This window comes from Lissotriton helveticus, chromosome 10, assembly GCF_964261635.1.
Source record: "Lissotriton helveticus chromosome 10, aLisHel1.1, whole genome shotgun sequence".
NCBI lineage: Eukaryota > Metazoa > Chordata > Amphibia > Caudata > Salamandridae > Lissotriton > Lissotriton helveticus.
The window spans coordinates 1,201,315,577-1,201,336,090 of NC_136071.1; the positions used below are offsets into that span (position 1 = coordinate 1,201,315,577).

At 50.1% G+C, this 20,514-nt stretch overlaps 1 protein-coding gene across 1 annotated transcript in view; it reads right to left on the minus strand.

Moving 5' to 3' along the window:
• Positions 1 to 20,514, minus strand: part of LOC144785687 (trimethyllysine dioxygenase, mitochondrial-like) — a 135,438-nt gene that overhangs the window by 54,232 nt on the left and 60,692 nt on the right. The window contains exon 4 of the mRNA XM_078664481.1: positions 9,908 to 10,027. Coding sequence (XP_078520607.1) covers positions 9,908 to 10,027 — 120 coding nt within the window. The remainder of the gene's footprint in view (positions 1 to 9,907; positions 10,028 to 20,514) is intronic.

Genomic DNA, 20,514 nt, shown 5'->3' on the forward strand with positions numbered 1-20,514 from the left:
ACAAATGGCCCCCAGGAGCCTCTCTGGGCTCCTCCACAATTAGCGCCTGGAGCGTCGTGGCGCCAACAAACAAATGCCCCCTAAGAGCCTCTCGGGCTCTAAACACAAGGGCGCGAGGTCGCGCTGCTGAGGGGGCAGGGAGGGGGGGGGGCGGACACCGACAACGTGTCCAGGCGCCCCTCCCTTCGCTTCTGGCCACACTCACCAAACCAGCAGGCCCCCTTGAGCCTCTCTGGGCTCGGAAAACAAATAGCGCCTGAAGCCTCGGGACTCCTCAACCCTGGGGGGGCTTGGGGTGCACGTCGGAGCGGCCCTCTACCAACGGGGCCGCTCGAGATAACAAAGAGAACCCGCCCCCGCACTCACCGGGACTTCACTGGTGCTGCGGGGGGCGGGAACCACTGCCGGCTTCTTTCCCACTCACCGGCTGTCTGGCGCTGCAGCTGGGCCACGGGCGGGGCTCCTCTCCTCTCGTCCCGGGGCCTCAACCAGACGTGGCAGGCTCTGCTCCTTCTCTCTCGTCCCGGGGCTCCCCTCTCCACTCGGGGAGCCTCGGGGACCCGGCCGGCAGCTTCTCTGCTGCAAGGGGCGGGACTTCCGGGTTGCCTGTCTCGGGCCGCGCTGCAATTGGTCAGCCGGCCCAGTGCTTCCGGGTCGCCGCGGGCAGCGCGGCGGCTCGCTTCTTAGGCAGGCAGGCGGGGGATGAATTTACCGAGGGGTGGCCTCCCTCGTAGTAAATTATAAATCAAAAACAGCGGCAATGTCCCGGGCAGGGTGGGCACCTGCCAGGGGACTCCACAATCAGCAAAAGCGGCGTGGGCAGCCGCGGAAGGACAACGACAGCGCTCCCAGCGCTCAGCTGATGAGCAAAGCGCTTCTAAGCGCTAGGGCCGCAAATAAAGCGCTTCCAACGCTTCAGGGGTAAGAGAAAGCGCTCTCAAGCGCTAAGGGCCACAAGGAAGCGCTTCCAAGCGCTAGAGGCAAAGTTCAGGCCCCAAAGTCCTTGTAGGCAGGCAGGGGGCAAGGCTGGGCCCAGAGCCAGCACACTGGGTCTCCAGGCAGGGAGACAGTCCAAGTGGCGGTCCTCTGGCCCAGCGACAGCAGCAACAGCCCCCTCAGGATCCTGGAAAAGAACCCCTTCAGTGGGGACACAGCCCCATTTTTATACAGTGCCTTCCTTTGTCTGAGGGTACAGAGTGGGGGCGGAACCAGTCGCAGCTGGTTCTTGAGTACTCTGTTTACCTCAACCACCCTCTCTATTCACTGGCAGGGCTTGGGTCATTAGACACACCACAGGGGGGCGGAGCCAGCATTGTGTGGGGAAAACCCAGCCCATCCAGGACACAGGTACACTCCTCCCACACATCACTCATGCTGATCTCCCACTCACCACCGGGCAGACCCATCCAGACTTCCTGGAGCCTGGCATGCCAGCCAGCTCCAGCCAATCACACGCCAGCACCCTCACAGCACACGTACAGCCATGTCTAGAAATGGCGCTTCGCTACTAGACACATACATGCTGCATACACCGTTGCGCAGCATTCACTCACACGAGTTCACACATACCAGACTCAAGCCTGTACACCCCACGCATCAGGAACTACCAGGGACACATACATTCCCCATGCATTCCTATGGGCGGGCAGGCCTAGCTCAGCACATGCACTCAGAGTGCGCACGCACTTTCCACTGGGACACAGTGAAAGTGCGCAGAATCCAAAAATCACCATCTCCAGGTCACCATTTCAAGCAAAAAGTCTAGGGGTGAACCTGCCCTAAGGGCCAAAGTCCAACACTCCCTTTCAATTAATTATTTATATGGCGGACAGTGCACCAAAACGAGGGTAGGCTCCTCAGTAAACGGCGCTATTCACAGCGCGCCGCCCCTCCCTCGGCCCACACAGCTCTCAGGGCCACCAGCACCTCGGGGGCCACACCAGCCCCAGCGCTTCTCTCCCCACAGCGCTTCGTAGGCAGTCCATGGGCAGATTATCTGAGGCAGGTCAGCGAGACACAGTTCTTCGGGGCACAATCCTCCCCGGGCAGCTCCTCCCAGTCCAGCGCTTCCACAGGGGCCACACTTTCCAAGGGGGGCGGACAGTCCCAGAACAGCTCCTCAGGGGCACACTCCCTCTGCAGCACTTGATAGGCAGTACCTCACAAGGGGCAACAGTTCCTCCAGGCAGCCCAGGGGCACACTCCTCACCTCCTGGGGCTTCTGTCACACTGCGCTAGCGCAGTTCCAGGTCCAAACAGCATCAGTGTCCTGGGAAGGGGCCCTCCCTTTATCAGGGGCCCGGGGGACAGCAGAGGGGGGGGGGGGTTAGGGGTGCAGGGCCCAGCTCACAGGCCCATGTGGCGGTAGCACCTCGCAGCAGGTCCCCTCTCTTCCTTGTCGCAGCGCTGACTGACTCTCTGGTGGCACATCCCCCTTACTTATACCCTCCTCCCAGGCAGTGCCAGAACCTTCTAGAATGTTGGCAAAGCTGGCCTAAACTGGCTCAAGGGGAGGAGTTGAGCACCCTGGGTGCCAGGCTTTCCCTCCAAAAGCTAGGGGTGGCTGGGTAATAATAACTAGACCGCTGACCTATGGCAGTCCAGTGGCAAAACCCATGGCCATGGCATCCATTTCGAACACAGAACATTTCAGTCAGGTGCATTTCTAAAATGGGGGAAATTTACAAGTGCCCACACCATTACATAGCATTACAATTTAACAAGGTGTCTCACACCACACATGGCCTATACAGGTTTATTCCCATGGGGGAGACATCCTAAATTAGGGGGGCAAAAGCAAAACATTTCAGGGGACAGGCCAAGTCCAACACGGAGCATCTGAACCAATCAAACACTAACTTGATTCCGGTCCAGGAAAGACATGGCTTGGCAGTTCGGGCTGGACTGGTCCCATGAGGCACAGGGTCAAGGCTGATTTGCATATGGCCATGTCTGAACTGGGGTGGCGTGGAGTGCAAAAAAAGGATGGATTTAGGCCCAGATCTCTGTACTGGGGTGAAATTATGACATTGTTCTGCATTCTGTCCATCAACTGATATTTTTGCATTTGTCACCCCGAGTGGAATGGGTATGCTCAGACGTGAGTCCCATGCTCTCCACACCACTGGAGTCAAGCTATCCTGGCTGATGAAGGCTGATAGCCAGAACCTGGTCCTAGGATGCTTGAATCCTGTCCAGAAAAGACATGGCTTGGCAGTTCAGGCTGGACTGTTCCCATGAGGCACAGGGTCAAGGCTGATTTGCATATGGCCATGTCTGAACTGGGGTGGTGTGTAGTGCAAAAAAACGATGGATGTGGGTCCAGATCTCTGTACTGGGGTGAATGTATGACATGTAAATGTAAATGTAAATGTACAGGAATTTATATAGCGCAAATCACCAAGCGGTTTCTAAGCGCTTGCTTAGGGAACCCGTCCTGGTATTCCTCTGTGAGATAACTCCGGCAGGGTATCCACAAGGTGAAAGCCAGGCATCCCGCCGCGAGGGGCCGTTGTGGAGATTAAGCAAGCTATTGCCCAGAGTCGCAGAGTGTGAACCCGTGAATCGAGTAGGCACCGGAGCGAGAATTGTCAAGTCCATGGACATTTTAGGACTCAAGACCCCGCCGAGCAGGGAATTGAACCCTGGTCGCGGGCCGACCTCTGCTTCCAGGTCTGCCTCCTCTAACCAGTGAGCCACACTTCTCCACATTGTTGTGCATTCTGTCCATCAACTGTTATTTTTGCATTCCACAGGGTTGGCCTGTAAAATATGGATTCAGGCCTACCATGTGTAGCCGGACTACTGCAGCCGTAAAAACCCCTGTGAAACTTGTCAAAATAATCCTTTTGAAAAAACCTTCTTCTAAATATTCAAATTTTATCCCCAAGTTCTCCTTGTTACCCACAAGGCAGAGGGCTTGATATTTAACACTGGAATATGTACAAAGTTAAAGTTGCCATGTTTCTTCAGTCAGTAGCCTCCAGCAGCTATTTCACTGGCAGAGCTGTAGCTGGATCTGAGAAAATGTGAAAGCACAAATTATATAGTGTAATATGTAAGAAAACAGCTACAGTAGTCATTCAAGGTCGACTTTCATAGTTATACTAGCAGCGTTGTCCGGGTATGAATTGCTGCCGGCCAGTAGAATATTGTTTTGTAGGATTTCGTTTTGATAGCATTTCTTATCTGTGGCAGGCCTGTGAAATGCTCCGATTCACAGTTCACTGCTGATGCACTTAAGAGTGCGCGTTCAGTAGTGTGTGAACTTGAGTTTCCCTACTTCATTTTTCCTTGCAATATTATATAGCGCAAACTCGACAACATGGCATGAGCACAATTTACATTACAGAAGAACACATTCATTTGTGGTAGGCACGGGGAGACAACGCGATTTGCCTGGAATCACAGGTTGTTGAGCTGATGCAGAGATTCGAACGTAGCTCCCCAGCTCTAAAGTTCACAATTCTAGAACTTGTGGCGGGAGGTGTGTCTAAAAGTGTATGTCGTGCTGGCCATCAATGAGAGAGACCTGTTCATTTTTCAAATCGGTGGTGAAAAAATATGAGTATGTTGCTGGAGATGTGGGCCGCCGTGCCACCAATGTACTTACCGGGGGAGGGTAAACACCCATTATTCCGCAACTTTATTTCCGCATACCATCACTCCGCATACTTTCATTACGAAAGTACCATGACTTATATTTGTTGGCATGATTTTTAGATAAAATTAAAACAAATCATATCTCTGATTCCGTTTATTGAATTTTGTTATTTTTAGTGTTATTTTGCATATTCAATGATACTCTATATTTCATATTTTGGTTTCACATTTCAAATGTTTGCTGTCTTGATTTATTACTTTATGGTACTGTATAAATACTGTGCACTTTGCCATCAGTTAAGCCTGTCTTATCTGTGCCCTAGCAACCCAGGGCGTGACCTTGTGTTAATTTAGTGATTTTGGACTCCACGATTGACAAGTTAGGGGCACATCAGCAAGGAACAGCGATGAATAACATAAAGTACGCTTAGCACTTTGTTATTCATCGCCGTCTATCTCTGGAATTTATCGCCCTGGTAGCGCGTTATCAATAACGCGTTGCTCCTGGGCGATAAAAATTCCAGATATAGTGGGGCAAATCGCCGTTTTTCAGGGAACATCGCTGGTTTTCCAGCGATGTGCCCTGCAAAAGGGCGATAACCTTGCTGATACAACCCTGTGGTCGTATCAGCAGAATCCACCCCCTATGTTAGGGGTGGCTAAGTCAAGAATTTAGCAGATGTTAGTTTTTGGAGAAAACAGTAAACTAACATCTGCTAAAATTTTAGGGCATCCTTGCTGATAGCGCAAAGCCGCGCTATTGATGTCCTGACATGTAGTGTATGTCAGGAACGACCACTTTGCATCTCATTAGAGATGCAAGGGTAGGTGTTGTGCAAAAGGGTGCTAACATGCGAATATGCATGTTAGCACCCTCTTGCTGATGGGGCGATGTTTTCATCTACGCTTTTCTGGCTTTTAAAGCCAAAAAAGGGGAGATAAAGCCCTTGCTGGGAGAGGTGTGGCGCCACGGCCAGGGCGACTGACTCTGGAATCTGGGGATCATGGTTTGATCTCCGGCGGCAGGTTAGCCCAGCACCAGTGACTCAGGGCAATAGCTTGCTTAATCTTCCCGACGGCCCCCAGCGCCTACAGACCCTTACGGGTGATTGTTCGCGCTTTACAAATGTGGATTATTATTATTATTATATTGCTGATATGCCCCTTAGTCTCATATTCCTTGAAGTGGACAACCACCCACCCCAAATATTAATCCTCTTTCTTACATTTAGTTTCATTTAGACTTCATGCTTACATTTAACCACAATCTAAACCTGTGCTTCTTTACACATTCTGAATGCTTTCTGTCGCAAGAGAGAAAGCAGCCAACGCTCTCTCTGTGCTGCTGCACTTCTCTGCTTCCTCTCCATTACTTTAAGTGCTTTCCCCTGCTTGTCCTTTGTTTTTTACTGCTTTCTCCTTCCTTTCCCCATTTTTCTGAGTGCTTTCTTCTGCTTGTGCCTCATTTTGTACTGCTTTTACCATCTTTTCCCCTGTTCTTCTGAGTACTTTCTCCTCCTTTTGCCTAATTTTTCAATGCTTTTTTCTTCCCTGTGTCAATTTTCTGCTGTTGCCTAGTTTTTTACTGCATTCTCCTTCTCCCCCATTCTTCTGAATGCATTCTCCTGTTTTCCCATGTTTTTCACTGCTTGTCCTTGTTTTTTTCTTTATTTGCCACTCCCGAATGATGCTGTTTTCCACTGCCTTCCAGCTCCCCTTTCCCTCCCAGGACCTAATTAATAGAGCCGCAGTGTGACCCCATAGAGCAGGCCCCAGGCCCAGCTCTCTCTGTGCTATTGCACCGCTCTGCTTTCACCATTTCACCAAGTGCTTTCTCCTTCCTTTGTCCCGTTTTTAGGTCTTGGCCTGTGTAGGCTGCGCTTGCGCAGTCTCGCTGGCGAGATTTTATGTTTAGGGCTTAAACACGCCCCTCTTCTCCATTGGCTGGCTTCCTAAACGGAGGCCAGCCATTGGAGAAGAGGGGCAACTGTCCATTTAAGCCCCGTCTTTTTTGGATTCGGGGTGTGTTTTTTAGGTTCTTTCTCTCCTCTTCCCATTGGCAGGAATTTTACATTCCAGCCAATGGGAAGAGGAGAGAAAGAAAAATACGCCCCTCAGTCGGAAAATGAAGGGGCGTTTCTCCGAGTCATTTCTGCTGGACCTCTGAGAAACATGGTGGTGTCATGGCATGGTCCGCTTTCCTGCCGGAGCTCGCTTTGCTGCCATCTACCGAGGGTAAGTATCTGCCCTCTAGTGACGGCCCTTTTGCCTCCACACACGCATAGGCTTTACCTGAGGTGGCCGCTGTCCATGCGCTCGCTTCGCCACGGACCTCTGCTGCTTGGTTTCCCGCCCGCCTCTCAGCCACTGCTGCTGAGCATGCTCCGCTCCACGTCTGAGCCCACCCGCCAAAGTTGGAGCAGGCGGGGAATCTGTGCTCGTCCTTGGTTAGCACCCCTGAGAGCTGAGAGGAGATCCTGCTGGGGAGGCCGCAGAACAAGCTAAGATGGCGGCTGCTGCCCTCTCGGCTGCATCGGTCCATTAGCCAAGAGGAGACCTCGGCGCGGGCACACCACCGCTTCCAGCGCCTGACGGGACCTACCACCTGATGTTCCACCGCAGCGGTAGGGTTGAGCAGCCCGCCATGATGATTGGAGAGCTGTGAGGCACTGCAGTGACCCCCCATCCCCTGGGAGGCTGTGGAGGCGGGACGGATCGGGCGAGTGGAGAGCCCTCCAGAAAGGTACATGCGGGGGAGGGAACATCTGCCCTTGAAGGTGCCCCATTTGCGGAAAAGCATGCAGCATGTTGTCTCCCCTGAGCCCCCAGGATTTGGGTCCCCCTCATGCCCCCCAGGGGAGAGTGCTGAGGACCCGGAGGAGCCGCAGCCGGCATGCGAGCAGGCTCCCGAAGCCGGAGTCACAGCCCGTGATTAAGACCGCGCGGACCCTGGGGTCAATGGGGTGCTTCATCCCGTGCCTGCCACCCAGTGCCAGCCAAGCCAGGGTGGGCACCGCCAGCACCAACGTGGCACACAGCGGGCCTAGGCACCAGCAGAGGAGTAGCAGCAGCAGCGGGAAGCCGGCTGGTATTTTTCGCTTTTCTTGCCTCTGTTCCCTGCTTGTGCGCGATTTTCTTGCCTCTGTTCCCTGCTTGTGCTCACTTTTCTTGCCTCTGTTCCCTACTTGTGCTCGAATTTCTTGCCTCTGTTCCCTGCTTGTGATCGTTTTTTCTTGCCTCTATTCCCTCCTTGTGGTCGTTTTTTCTGGCTTCTGTTCCCTGCTTGTGATCGTTTTTTCTTGCCTCTGTTCCCTGCTTGTGCTCGCTTTTCTTGCCTCTGTTCCCTGCTTGTGCTCGTTTTTTCTTGCCTCTGTTCCCTGGTTGTGATCGTTTTCTTGCCTCTGTTCCCAGGTTGTGCTCTCTTTTCTTGCCTCTGTTCCCTGGTTATGCTCTCTTTTCTTGACTCTGTTCCCTGCTTGTGCTTGCTTTTCTTGCCTCTGTTCCCTGCTTGTGATCGTTTTTTCTTGCCTCTGTTCCCTGCTTGTGATCGTTTTTGCCTCTTCTCCCTGGGGCGTTACTGGGCAGAGATGGGCGTGTGGCTGACCTAGACTGAGGGAAGCAACGGGTGAGCTATGGGAGTTGGTGGGGGCCTCGAATAACCCATTTGTAAATAAGAAGACTCCCCGGGGTGAGGTGTGTGTGTGGCTCTGTGTGTGTGGCTCTGTGTGTGTGGCTCTGTGTGTGTGGCTCTGTCTGTGTGTGTGTAGCTCTGTCTGTGTGTGTGTGGCTCTGTGTGAGTGTGTGCGGCTCTGTGTGTGTGTGTGGCTCTGTGTGTGTGTGGCTGTGTATGTGCTTGTGTGTGTGTGGCTCTGTGTGTGTGTGCGTGTGGCTCTGTGTGTGTGTGAATGTGGCTGTGTGTGTGTGTGTGGCTCTGTGTGTGTGTGTATGTGTGTGTGTGTTGGGCTCTGTGTGTGTGTGTGTGTTGGGCTGTGTGTGTGTGTGTGTTGGGCTCTGTGTGTGTGTGTGTGTGTGTGTGTTGGGCTCTGTGTGTGTTGGGCTCTGTGTGTCTGTGTTGGGCTCTGTGTGTTGGGCTCTGTGTGTGTGGGGCTCTGTGTGTTTGGGGCTCTGTGTGGCTCTGTCTGTGTGTGTGTCTCTGTTTGTGTGTGTGTGGCTCTGTCTGTGTGTGTGGCTCTGTCTGTATGTGGCTCTGTCTGTGTGTGTGTGTGTGTGTGGCTCTGTCTGTGTGTGTGTGGCTCTGTCTGTGTGTGTGTGTGGCTCTGTCTGTGTGTGTGTGTGTGTGTGTGGCTCTGTCTGTGTGTGTGTGTGTGTATGTGGCTCTGTCTGTGTGAGTGCGTGGCTCTGTCTGTGTGTGTGTGTGTATGGCTCTGTCTGTGTGTGTGTGTGGCTCTGTCTGTGTGTGTGTGTGGCTCTGTCTGTGTGTGTGTGTGGCTCTGTCTCTGTGTGTGTGTGGCTCTGTCTGTGTGTGTGTGTGTGTGGCTCTGTCTGGGTGTGTGTGTGTGTGGCTCTGTCTGGGTGTGTGTGTCTCTGTGTATGTGTATGGCTCTGTGTGTGTGTGTGGCTCTGTGTGTGTGTGACTCTGTGTGTGTGGCTCTGTGTGTGTGTGTGTGTAGGTGGGTGCGTGTGGTCTGTGTGTGGCTCTGTGTGTGGGTGGGTGCATGTGCCTGTGTGTGTAGCTCTGTGTGTGTGTGTGGGTGCAAATGCAATAGGTCTTGCATTTGCAAGAGATTAAGCTATTGGCATTGTAAATGACAATGCCATTTATTTATATGTTTAAAAAACAAAAATAATGTCATGAGCAATGCCAAAAGCTATAACTTTAACACAGGCGAGACCATTGCATTGTAAATGCTTGTTAGGAGTGCTTTCTGCTGCTTATTCCTTGTTTTTTACTACTTTCTTCTTCCTTTGCCTCTGTCTTTCTGAGTGCTTTATCCTGCTTTCCCTCATTTTTCACTGCTTCTCCTTGTTTTTTCCTCATTTGCTGCTACTCCCTGTCACCCATTTTTCTGCCTCCTGCCTACCTCCCCAACCTCCTCCCGGCGCCCTCCCTCCTCCCAGGACCTACTTAATGGAGACCCCATTGAGCAGGTCCCAGGCCCAGCTCTTCCGTGCTGCGCCGCTCTGCTTCCTCCCCGTCTCTCTGAATGCTTTCTCCTGCTTGCATCTTGTTTGAGTTGCCAAGCTTCATAAATCCTGATTGATTGGTTGATTGGTTGACATCTCTGTATCACTTTGCTTCCTGAGTCAAGTTCATGGTTTATAAAAATTAAAAAACAAATAGTACCTGAAAGGCTCGTGCATGTTGGCGGCGTCGGTGTGTAAGTCCAGGGCGTCACTGGAGAACCCAACGTCTTCACGGGCAAAATCATTTGTGATGGACCAAGATCTCCCATAGAAAGTTTCCCTGTCACAAGAAAAGACATGAAATTAAGAATTTCCCACTGGTGAACAACATTGGAGACAGAAGAAAGAATCTTATGGACTGCCTCGTTCACTTTCTGCTGTCCTCTTCCCTTGACTCTCACCCTGCCCTCAACAGGCTCCATGGGCTGGTGTCAGCTCACTTCACAGACACTGTCCTTTTCACTACTCTTCACCTAAACTCCCCTCCATCTCACCCCGCTTGACTGATGCTGTGCTCCTCTGGAAGGTGGCCATCTTGTCCTTTGTGAGACTGTCTCACCTCTGACTCTGTTACAATCTATTCTTTGTTTCCCCTCTCCCTCTCCAACAGCTGTTACTGAGAACAGCTGCATATGTCTTAGCACACCTCCTTCCTCAAGGTCACTGTCTATCGGGTCTGTTAGAGGTTGGAGCAAAACCAAAGGGGATGGTGGACGGAGTGTTGAACATTGCAAGCACTCACCCCCAGTCAACTGATCTGGGTTTAATCCATCATCATTCTTTAGCCCACTCCGCCACCCCAGTTCAGACATGGCCATATGCAAATCAGTCTGACCCTGTGCCTCATGGGAACAGTCCAGCCCGAACTGCCAAGCCATGTCTTCCCTGTACTGGAAACAAGCATCCCGGGATCGGTTTCGGGCTAACAGCGGTTGGATCCATTGCTCATAGCAAAGATCTGTAATTTATGCTTTTCATAATGTGATAGATTGACAGGAAAGAAAAGAATGGAAATAAAATCGAGTTATGATCAAAGGAGTAGACGGTTGGGAAGGAGTCGTCCCTCCGGTGGTGACCGCCGTACACGCCTATCCTGAGTGCCCAGCCGCAACAATATTGAGATCCATAATGCCCATTTTTTGTCATGGATGAACATGGATCATGTGTGTGCGACATGACCTAGGCTTGTCTCACGGACTGTGGTGTTGTTAGACCAGGAAGGGTGGTCAAAGCGCTACCCTTGCAGTGGTAAATGGCTGCAGCCCTTACCAGGAGTTAAGCAGCACGAGCGTGGTGGTGGTAGCGTACCGTGTTTTACTAACGATGATCAGTAGTGTGAACAAGGCTCTGTTCCTGTGTCACTAGAGTAGACCTTACTAGCCCACTCATGTAAAGTCCACTCCTGTGTGCATAACTCACCCTTGGCCTACATCATGTTTGCCTTTCTCAGGGGGGTCTGAGCACATCTCTGGAAGGAGTGGGGCTGATGGGGGATCATAAAGAGTAGAGTTGGGGCCTTTGTAGCCTTCTGTTTGGGATATATCAGGGAGATTGACATTTTGGAGTGATCGTCAAGCAACTCCCATGGCCTGTGCTGTGGGGCGATCTTGGTTGGAGTCGCTCCTGCTGCGACAGGCTGCTTTCTGGGCAAAGCAAAGGACAGAGGAGTGGGTACTTCAAAGGAGGCACCCCCACAACAAACTTCAAAGAATAAACACCACATCACATCTGTGTCTGGAAAGGAGTTATAAGGGGAACTTGAGTCAGCCGTCTTTGGGGTTCACCCAAACAAACTGTTTTAGAACATTAGGCTAATCAAAGAAGGGAGAAACAACATAAGGTTCTAACCCATACCATGCAGTTTGCATGCAGCTCTTAGATGACAGGTTATACGTCACTGTGCTATATTAAGGTTCTAACTTATGAACTACAAGTAGTAGAAGGATCTCTGTGACAAAAGCAGTAACCCACTGAGCCATTAACATAAAACACAGGGGCATATTAGCAACAACTAGCAATATTTATCGCTAAATAAGCTTAGCGACATTTTTTGTATCGCATCGCCAGATTTTATCGCAGAGAAAACGTGCTATTAGCAACGTTTATCTCCAATGCAATAAAATATCCGGCGATAGCAGCGAAATGCATGAATATCGCTGGAAATCCAGCGATATTCAGGCATTAACGCCAATAGGGTCTTAACCTGAATATCCAACTCCCATTGGATATACAGGTTAAGAAGTGGTCTGAGCAGGCGTTAGTTTTCAGCGATATTCGCGCTTAGCGCACATTTTTTTATCGCTAAGCCTGCCTTGCTGATAGGTGATAGCGATGTTAGCGACTGTTTTCAGTCGCTAACAGGTTGGGTACACCCACTTTGCATGTCATTAGCGATAAATATCGCTGACATGACAACCGCTCGCTATCGCCTAAAATCTGTCGCTAACTGATGTTAGCAACAGCTTGCTAATAGGGCGATTACATTTTTGCCACTTTGCGGCCAAAAACGGCCGCAAAAGCAGCGATAATTTCATTTTGCCTGCCTTGCTAATATGCCCCACAGTTCTGTGATTTGCATCGTACATGTTTTTAGCAGAAGGCACATTACCCTTCTACGCTACTCTATGAGTAGTCAAAACTGCCACATGAGAAACGTTTGATCCCCTAGTTATCCTGACCTTTCTAATGTTACTTGAAAACTGCTGGGCACACAGGAAGCTCTGCAGCGGGTGATTTTAAACCCGGAAGGTATGTCTATTATTTTCAAAAACGGCTACCCCAGAGGTCAGTGCCTGGTGCGGATGCACCGGTTGCACTGCCCTAATTCCAGCCCTGCCCCTTCTGTCAATCCTTTAGTCAGTACACACTTGGTTGGTGCATGTCTTTTGGTCACGGGAATACTTGTGAGTCCTGGTGAGTTGACTAACAAAGCTTGAGTTCAGCGTCCCTTTGAAAGATAGAACTTCTGCTGCCTCCGACAGTGCTGAAGTGATACATTCTCCTCATCTGCTTCTTCCTTCAGTGACTGCTCCAGTGCTGTCACCTTGGTTACCAGTAGATGGCGCTGCAGCACCACTATTCCCTCAGCTGCTCCTCCCAGAGTGCTCACACCAGTGCTAACTGGTGAACCCCAGGAGCAGTGAAGTAACTCTGGGGCATATTATCAAGGCGGGCGATAGGCAATTTTCGCCGCTTTAGCGGCCGTTTTCGGCCACTAAGCGGCAATAATTATTTCGCTCTATTAGTAAGCTGTCGCTAACAGCAGTTAGTGACAGCTTGTAGGCGATAGCAAGCGGTTTGGGGCCCGTTTTGTATGTCAGCGATATTTATCACTAATGACATGCAAAGTGGGCGTACCCAACCTGTTAGCGACTGAAAGCAGTCGCTAACACACCTATCGCCTATTACCAACACAGGCGTAGCGATGGAAATATTTGTGCTAAGCGCGAATATCTCCAAAAACTAACACCTGCTCTGACCAGTTCTTAGCCATTATATCCAATGGGAGTTGGATATAATGGCTAAGACCCTGTTAGCGATAATGCATGAATATCGCTGTATTCTCAGCGATATTCACGGAATTTGCCACTATTGCCTGGAATTTTATTGCTTTTGAGATAAACGTTGCTAATAGCACATTATCTCAGCGATAAAATCCCTTGATGGGCGGCGATAAAAAAATTGCCCCTAACCCTACTTAGCGATAAATATCGCTATTTGCTGATAATATGCCCCAGGTCTCCTCAGCTGCCGCCCCCCAGAGAGACTGTAGCACTGCTGCCATGTGTGGGGGTGCCAGAGAGGCCTACAGTGGCTCTATCTCCTCAGCAGCAGGGTGTGGGGGTACACACGGCTGCTCTTACCACCAGAGGGCGCAGTTTGAGACTATTTACTCACTTGCTGACTTTTAGAGAGTTCATTTGCCTCTGGTGCCACCAAATGCAGTGGGTTAAGAAGAGTAGGCCGATGCTGCTGCCCTCTGAGACTTGTCTGTCCCCTCTGACGCCGCTAGAGGGCGCTGAAGCAGACTGTCTCCTCAGCTGCTGACTTCAGTGTTCACACCGCTGCTGTTCACTCTCAGACCACCAGAGGGGGCACTTTAGACTCTCTCCTCACCATCACGCAGTTGCCAACCCTACCAAGTTAGGAGGTAGGTTAGCACACCTTTATGAATTAATGACAAACGTTTTTGGAAATCGACAATGTTCAAAAGTCTGGCGCCCGAGACTTCTGACAAGTTAACCCCTGGAAATCATGGCATCGGTGCAGCAGGCGGTGGCGAATACATGCTGATGTCCTGGAAACACGGCCCGCTTCAAAGCAGCCGCTCTGTTTTTCACATGAATGCGCTGATCCCAGGGCAGAAAATTCATCCTAATATGGCAAATGTTCCTTGTTTGTGCAGGGCTGACATTTTAAAAGGTATGCCCAGTGCAAACAAGGAAAATGAACCGTATGTATTATACAGCCCCAGAACACGTAGGGTAGCTCCCACCATGAAATACGATATAACATGAGATGTATTTCTAAAGCTCACGTTCACTCAGAAGCGAATCTTGGTGCCGAATAACAGATGTTTATTTTTACCCAACGGTACTCATGTTATCGATCTCATAAGAATGAAAGGCTGAGTGGACATGCTCTGATTTGAACCTCTGAGCATGAGGTCGAACACAGGCCCTTACAGTGGATGCATTAGTCCACTGAGCCACCAGACCTAGTCCCAAAGGAAAGTCTCACACCTTTGACAGGCTCAGACTTAGAAAGTGAGTCTCACACCTTGGAGCATAGTCTCACTCATTCAATGTCAGCTTACAACTTGGAACCACTTTAAGACTCACAGACTTACTGAAAGTACAGAGTCACACACTGTGAGTATGAGACCGAAGAGCACAGCCTCACTCATTGAATGTAAGTCTCACTCCTTGAGGCAGACGACTCACGCTACATTAGTGAGTCTCACAACCTGAAGCACACTCTCTCTCAATGAGTGTGAGCTTCAAAACCTTGAATCAAAAGCTCCTTCACTGAATGTCCCGTGTCATGTGGTTTTATTTGCTCTAATCACTTCCGGCTTGTTTGCATGGGTGACCTGGTCCCAGGTCCAGGGCGCCAACCTTCAGGGGGCTCCCGGAGCTCTAGCATTAAGGGGCTGTGCACAGCATCATCGGTCTACCTTGGTGTAGGAGGCTGGCTCTGTGTATGGTACCCACTGGGTGGTAACACCGTGCACAGAGTCCAGGGGTTCCACATAAATGTACAGGGCTCAATGTAAAACCCAAAGTGCTCTATTTGTGGTAGTGTGGTCGAGCCGCCTTAGGCTTAGCAGAGAGGAGTGCAGGACTTTTGTTGCACCCACAGGATCAATGATAGACACAGGTCTCAAGAAGGGAAATCCAGACCAATATTATAAAATTATAGTTTGTTTGTATTTTTATTTTTAAGACCAAGTCTTTGTAAGAAGGTAAGTACATTTCAAGTAAAGTGAACGGTGCAATATTCAGATAGTTCAAAATCCCTAAGAAGGGAATCAGGCGTGAACGTAACTTACAGTTCCAGTCTACGGGTAGTCATACCCACACGGATTGCAGGGTCGGTCGTGGGGCCTAGGGCACCCGTATGGTGCAGATTTTGGTACCTTTGCTGAGGTAGTCAATACCAGCAGTGTTCATGGCCCTTGTGGTCGGCGGAGGTAAGGAGCGGGATAGGATTCAGCAGGCGGCCAGAACATTTACCATCACGATCGCCGGTGGTCGATGGCTGTAGTTCAGGTTGAGGTTTTCTGTCGTTGGATCTACTTGGAGAGATCACAGTTGGGTCAGCAGTTTTACGAGTCAACAGGCAGGGCCACTAGCAGGAGGGTACAGGCTCTTGAGCCCGGAGCTGTGGACAACTTGGGTTGGGGGCTCAAGAGGATCACTCAAGGACGTCGAGGTCATCCAGCTGGAAGGCGTTCTGTAGGAAGGGCAGAGTCGCGACGGCACACATGCCAGGTACTACCACTGCAGTCTTTGGTAGATCTTTGGTCACAGGCAGTCGCGTCAGTCCTCAGCCGTGGCAGTTCTTGGAGTTCTTGTGCAGCAGGGAGTCACGTCGACCTTAGTCGGTTCTCCCTGTGTTAGTTCTCTGATTTTGGTGCTTATTGGACAGGTCCGCTGTCCTCAGGAGAGTGGAGTCTTTATTGAAAGAAAAAGTCCTCCCAGGAGTTTTGGAGGTTGTGTTGCAAGATGGGTTGCAGGTTCCGTCAAAGCGGGAGACAGCCGGTAGGGCTGGGGGTCAAGGAAGTTGGCATCTCTGGGCTGTGGCTTTTGGGTGCCTTCTTGCTTCTTAGCTTGTCACAGATCTGGCAGTCAGGTATAGGAAGCCCCCTAAATGCTAAATTTAGAAGGCATTTCAGGGGAGTAGCAGGTAGGGCCAATGGGTACCTTACTTGCGGTAGCTACGCCCTCTATTATGCCACCCTCTTGTGGGAGGGGGCATAAACCTAGCCTTGAATGGAGCAGTCTCCCCATCTTCAGTATGGCGGAGACTGAAAGGCGGGCTTAAACACATCTCCCCCAACTTAGGAGTGGGGTCGGTAGAGATAGGCCCACCTCCTATTCTTCTGAGTTTTTCTGCTAGTTTTCCTGCCCAAGGTAGGGGAGAAAACCAGGAACAGCCTTCTCCTGCTAGCAGCGGAGGCTAGTGGTTGTGTTACAAATGCTGTAGGCTTTTGAAGCTTCCCCCTCAAGCACTGGCTGATCCTGGGGGAGGAGATTTGGGACCTCTGCACAGGATGTGAAAGGTTTCTGGTCCTAGAGAGCAGAGGATCACCTCCCAGGGATCCAGACACAAATCTGTGTGTGGCAGGCTGCCTAAGGCCAGTCAGTGCCCGCACCAGGGTTGGTAGGTGTTTAGGGGGCACTCTGAGGTGCCCTCTGAGTACATGTTGTAATAAATCTCACCCTGGAATCAGTGTGGATTTATTACAATGAGCTGCTTTGTACCAAACACTCCTGGTTCAAAGAAGCCATCATGGTGCAGTGGAACTCGAGCTGCCAAGTTCCCAGCCCATGTACTCTCTATGGCTTCCCTGGCACATACGATATTAGGGGATAGACCCCACAACTGTAGTGTAATATCTGCTCATGCAGATATGCCCACACCTTGGATATAGTGCTCCCTGCCTTAGGGCTGGTAAGGCCTGCTAGAGGGGTGACTTACCCATATCATAGGCTATGCTAGCTGGCATGGCACACAGGCAGTGCGCCATGTCGACTTGGTAACTATGTTACCTCACAGGGGTCTGTCAGATGAAGGGGACATATCATGGTCCTAGGGAGGGGTCCCAGGGGACCCTCTTCAACCTCCAGGCCCTAGGTACCTATGGAACCACATACTAGGGACTTACAGGGGGCAGCAGTAGCAATTGTGGACATGTTTTAGGGAAATAACACTGGTACTGGGGACTTGGACAGCAGGGACCGAGTACCCTACAGTCAAAGTTGCATCAAAAGCCAGGCGAAATGTGTGGGGGGCATGCAACGGAACCCCATTTCTCCCACTTGGCTTGACATTCAGTTTAAAGTTGTTCTAATCATTCTTAACGTGTTGCAATCTCTGTATTTAACGCTGTATCAGCCCCCTTTATTGCACCCACATCTACCATTTGACCCCTGCCACCACACACCAACACTCCCTCACCACCCCAACAAAGAACTTGCCAACAGCCCAGCGTAGCTAAGCTGAGGGTATTTCAAGTGAGTTGGGGGTTACGGGTGGAGATGTTGTTGTATAGCATTTTAGGATCCTAGTGTAATTTTCCCGATTCATGCCCTTATATAGGTATAAATCACCTTATCCTTATATAGGCATAGAAATCATAACCATATTTAGACATAGCTCATGCAGTCCAAATACGGCATGGCTACTTCCACTAGTTCTGAAAATCCACAACGATTTCTTGGAAAACTCGCCTTCAGCAGTCAGGGACTTTACCCTTGCTTGAATATTGTCCAAGAACTCATGGAGTTTTCAAAGAACTGAGACTCTTTGATGACGTTATGATGTCCAACCTTACGTCAAACTCGGCACCTTCAAGGTATAAATTTGCCTACACTTGCCCTAGCAAACACACGGTGGTTTGGAGCAGTTCGACTATCTACTTGCCCGACGCATCTCTCTGTAGCAAGTGCCGAAGGAAGCCGACCCTCCAGCAGATGCACTGAGAGAGACGCTGTCTTTTCTCTTGCCGAGAAATCCAGCTCCAGTGTCTCGAAGCTCCCCTTGCGGGGTGTTGGGAAATCGAGTCCTAAGACAGAGAAATACCAGACCTCCTTCATTCTAAACCAAGGTACGGAGCTGATTAGACCCTAAGAGAAATCTTGGATAGATTCTTGGCAAAATAATACTAAACCTAAGCTACACCTCACCTACTTCTTCCCTCATCCTAGACCTAGGTTAGGTACATTGGGGTAGGCGTATTTTAGAAGCACCAGTTGAGTACTTTTAGTCTTTATTTATTCATGTATGTATTCTATGTACTCTATGGCTTAGAAACCATATCATGCTTTTACAGTATTATTTTATAATACTCTTCTTGCTGTACGCATTATACTTTACAGCCTGTATTACGATTGTAGCAGTTCACTTTACTTGCATGAGAAAGAAGACTGTTCAATAAATACTTTTTATTGAAAACGCCCATCTCTCTATTTCTCTGGACCTCTGGTGAAACGAAGCATGCACGATTGCTTCGTTTCGAGTAAAATATCTATCTATTGTTTCCACGACTCTGAAGATCAGTTTTATCTTGGGGGGAAAAAAGTTGTCATGTTTATGCGGTTGTCAGAAACGAATCCCTTCTTGTTCATTCAAGAAAGTTTCTAGTGACCTCTGAGCTAGCTGGCCCTCATAATTAAGTCTAATATATTCGATAGAGACCTAGTCGACCTCAGTCCTATGTCGATTCTATAGGATATATTATTCCACTGCGCAGAGCCTATTGGGAATATAGGAACTACACTATAATGTGTTCAGAGGGAAGTCACTGCTGTGATGTAACCAGCCATGGACTGCCTGTGAAAGGCCCCATGCTGCCTCATTTTATTCACCAGCAGCAGCATCAGTGGCAGATTTCCTTCCGCCCAGGGTGTCCCAAAGTCCTGCTCTGGTTACGATGTCCACATTAGGCTCATAAGAGGCCATTCCTGGTGATGGAATTGTTATCTAATAGGTTGTTCGAAACCTAAAACAACGACCTCTTTTTGGTCACAGAATGTTGGCAGGTATGCCATCATAGGGTGATGCAGGGGCACTATATCCTCAACAGCTTCCGTCAGAGCATCTACACAGGAGTGGCTAACTCAGGTGTCAACAGAGGGGGACTGCATTGACACAGCCTCCTCAGCTGCTGACGTCAGTACACCGTACCCAGTGCTGTCATCTCTGGTACTAAAGAGCACTCCCTCTTTGCCATGCGCGCAACACCTATTGGACTCACGGGGCTTCAGCCCCCCCCCCCACGTCGTGTGTGTCAGCCAGGGCTGACACAGCTTCGCGGCTGCCAATGTCTAATTGCAGCCGCACCGAGTACTTCACAGGTCTTTAAAAGACAGTTTACTTGTAAGTGAGGCTTTTGTTGTGTTTTTACCCCTTCTTCCAGCCACTCTGGTTACGGCTGGTAGAATTAGCCCCCCAAAAATCTTTTTCAGCCCCCCCCAAAATTTGGCTCTAGTTGCCCACCTGCTCTTTGCCATGTAAGGTGAACAATAGGGCTTCTGAAGCCTGGTTTTGATTGAACAAGCTCCAGGGTTCCACATCACCTATTCAGGTCCTGTATTACATATAGGGCGCACTTTACCTGCTTGCACTGGGCACAAACAGGGAAAGTACTCCATAGTATGCAGAAGGCGCTGCCAAAGGGCAGTCACACATTTCTGCTGTCCTTGGGGCAGAGCACTCAAGTGAAATACACAGCGACTGCTTCAAAGCCGCTCCATGCTGAACAGAAAAAGTAGCAGCCTGCATGCACTTTGAGGAAAGATCTCTTTGCAGGTCGAAGCAGTGACTGACTGCACCTATCGGCAAGGGGATGTCTGGGGCAGGGGGGTCCATGGGATCCTCTTTAGCCCCTCGAGAGAGCTGCCATCGTTTTGTAGTACACTTTCAGTGTGCGTCCTGAGGAATGCTTGCCTCGGTGCCCCCATTCATAATACGGAGCAGGCGAAGAGGCTAAGTGATTACCTCGTTTGCATAGGGCCACACCGCCATGCAAATGAGGGAGCACCATCTCTTGATAGCGGTGGTGTTACACGTGCACCGGTGCTAGCAGTATTACAGAACGGGACACACAAACGTCTGCGACCCCTCTGTAGTAATATTGTACCAGTGGGCGCACAAAGCAGGCAAGCCCATTGCCCCAGGTGTTTTTATTTTTATTTTCAAGGAAGGAGATGGGGCCTAGTGGCTAGAGCTGACACTTTTAGAACCTGGGGACTCAGGTTTAAACCCCTATATAAGAGCATGACCCCTGTTTGCACATGGACGGAATTATGAGTTTAGTTTTATTTAAAGCATTCGATAATCATGGGATGCATTTAGTGGCCCAACCTTTGTTAGATATTGGCAGGTTTGGCCTGCCGATAGTAACAGGGGAAACATGCAGTATTTACCATACTATGTTATTCCCCAAACACTCCAAATGAGTGTTATTTATCGCAAATGATAAATAACGTACACCATGGTATCGTTATTTTTCAAGGGTGATTGTTGGACTTGGCCCTTCTG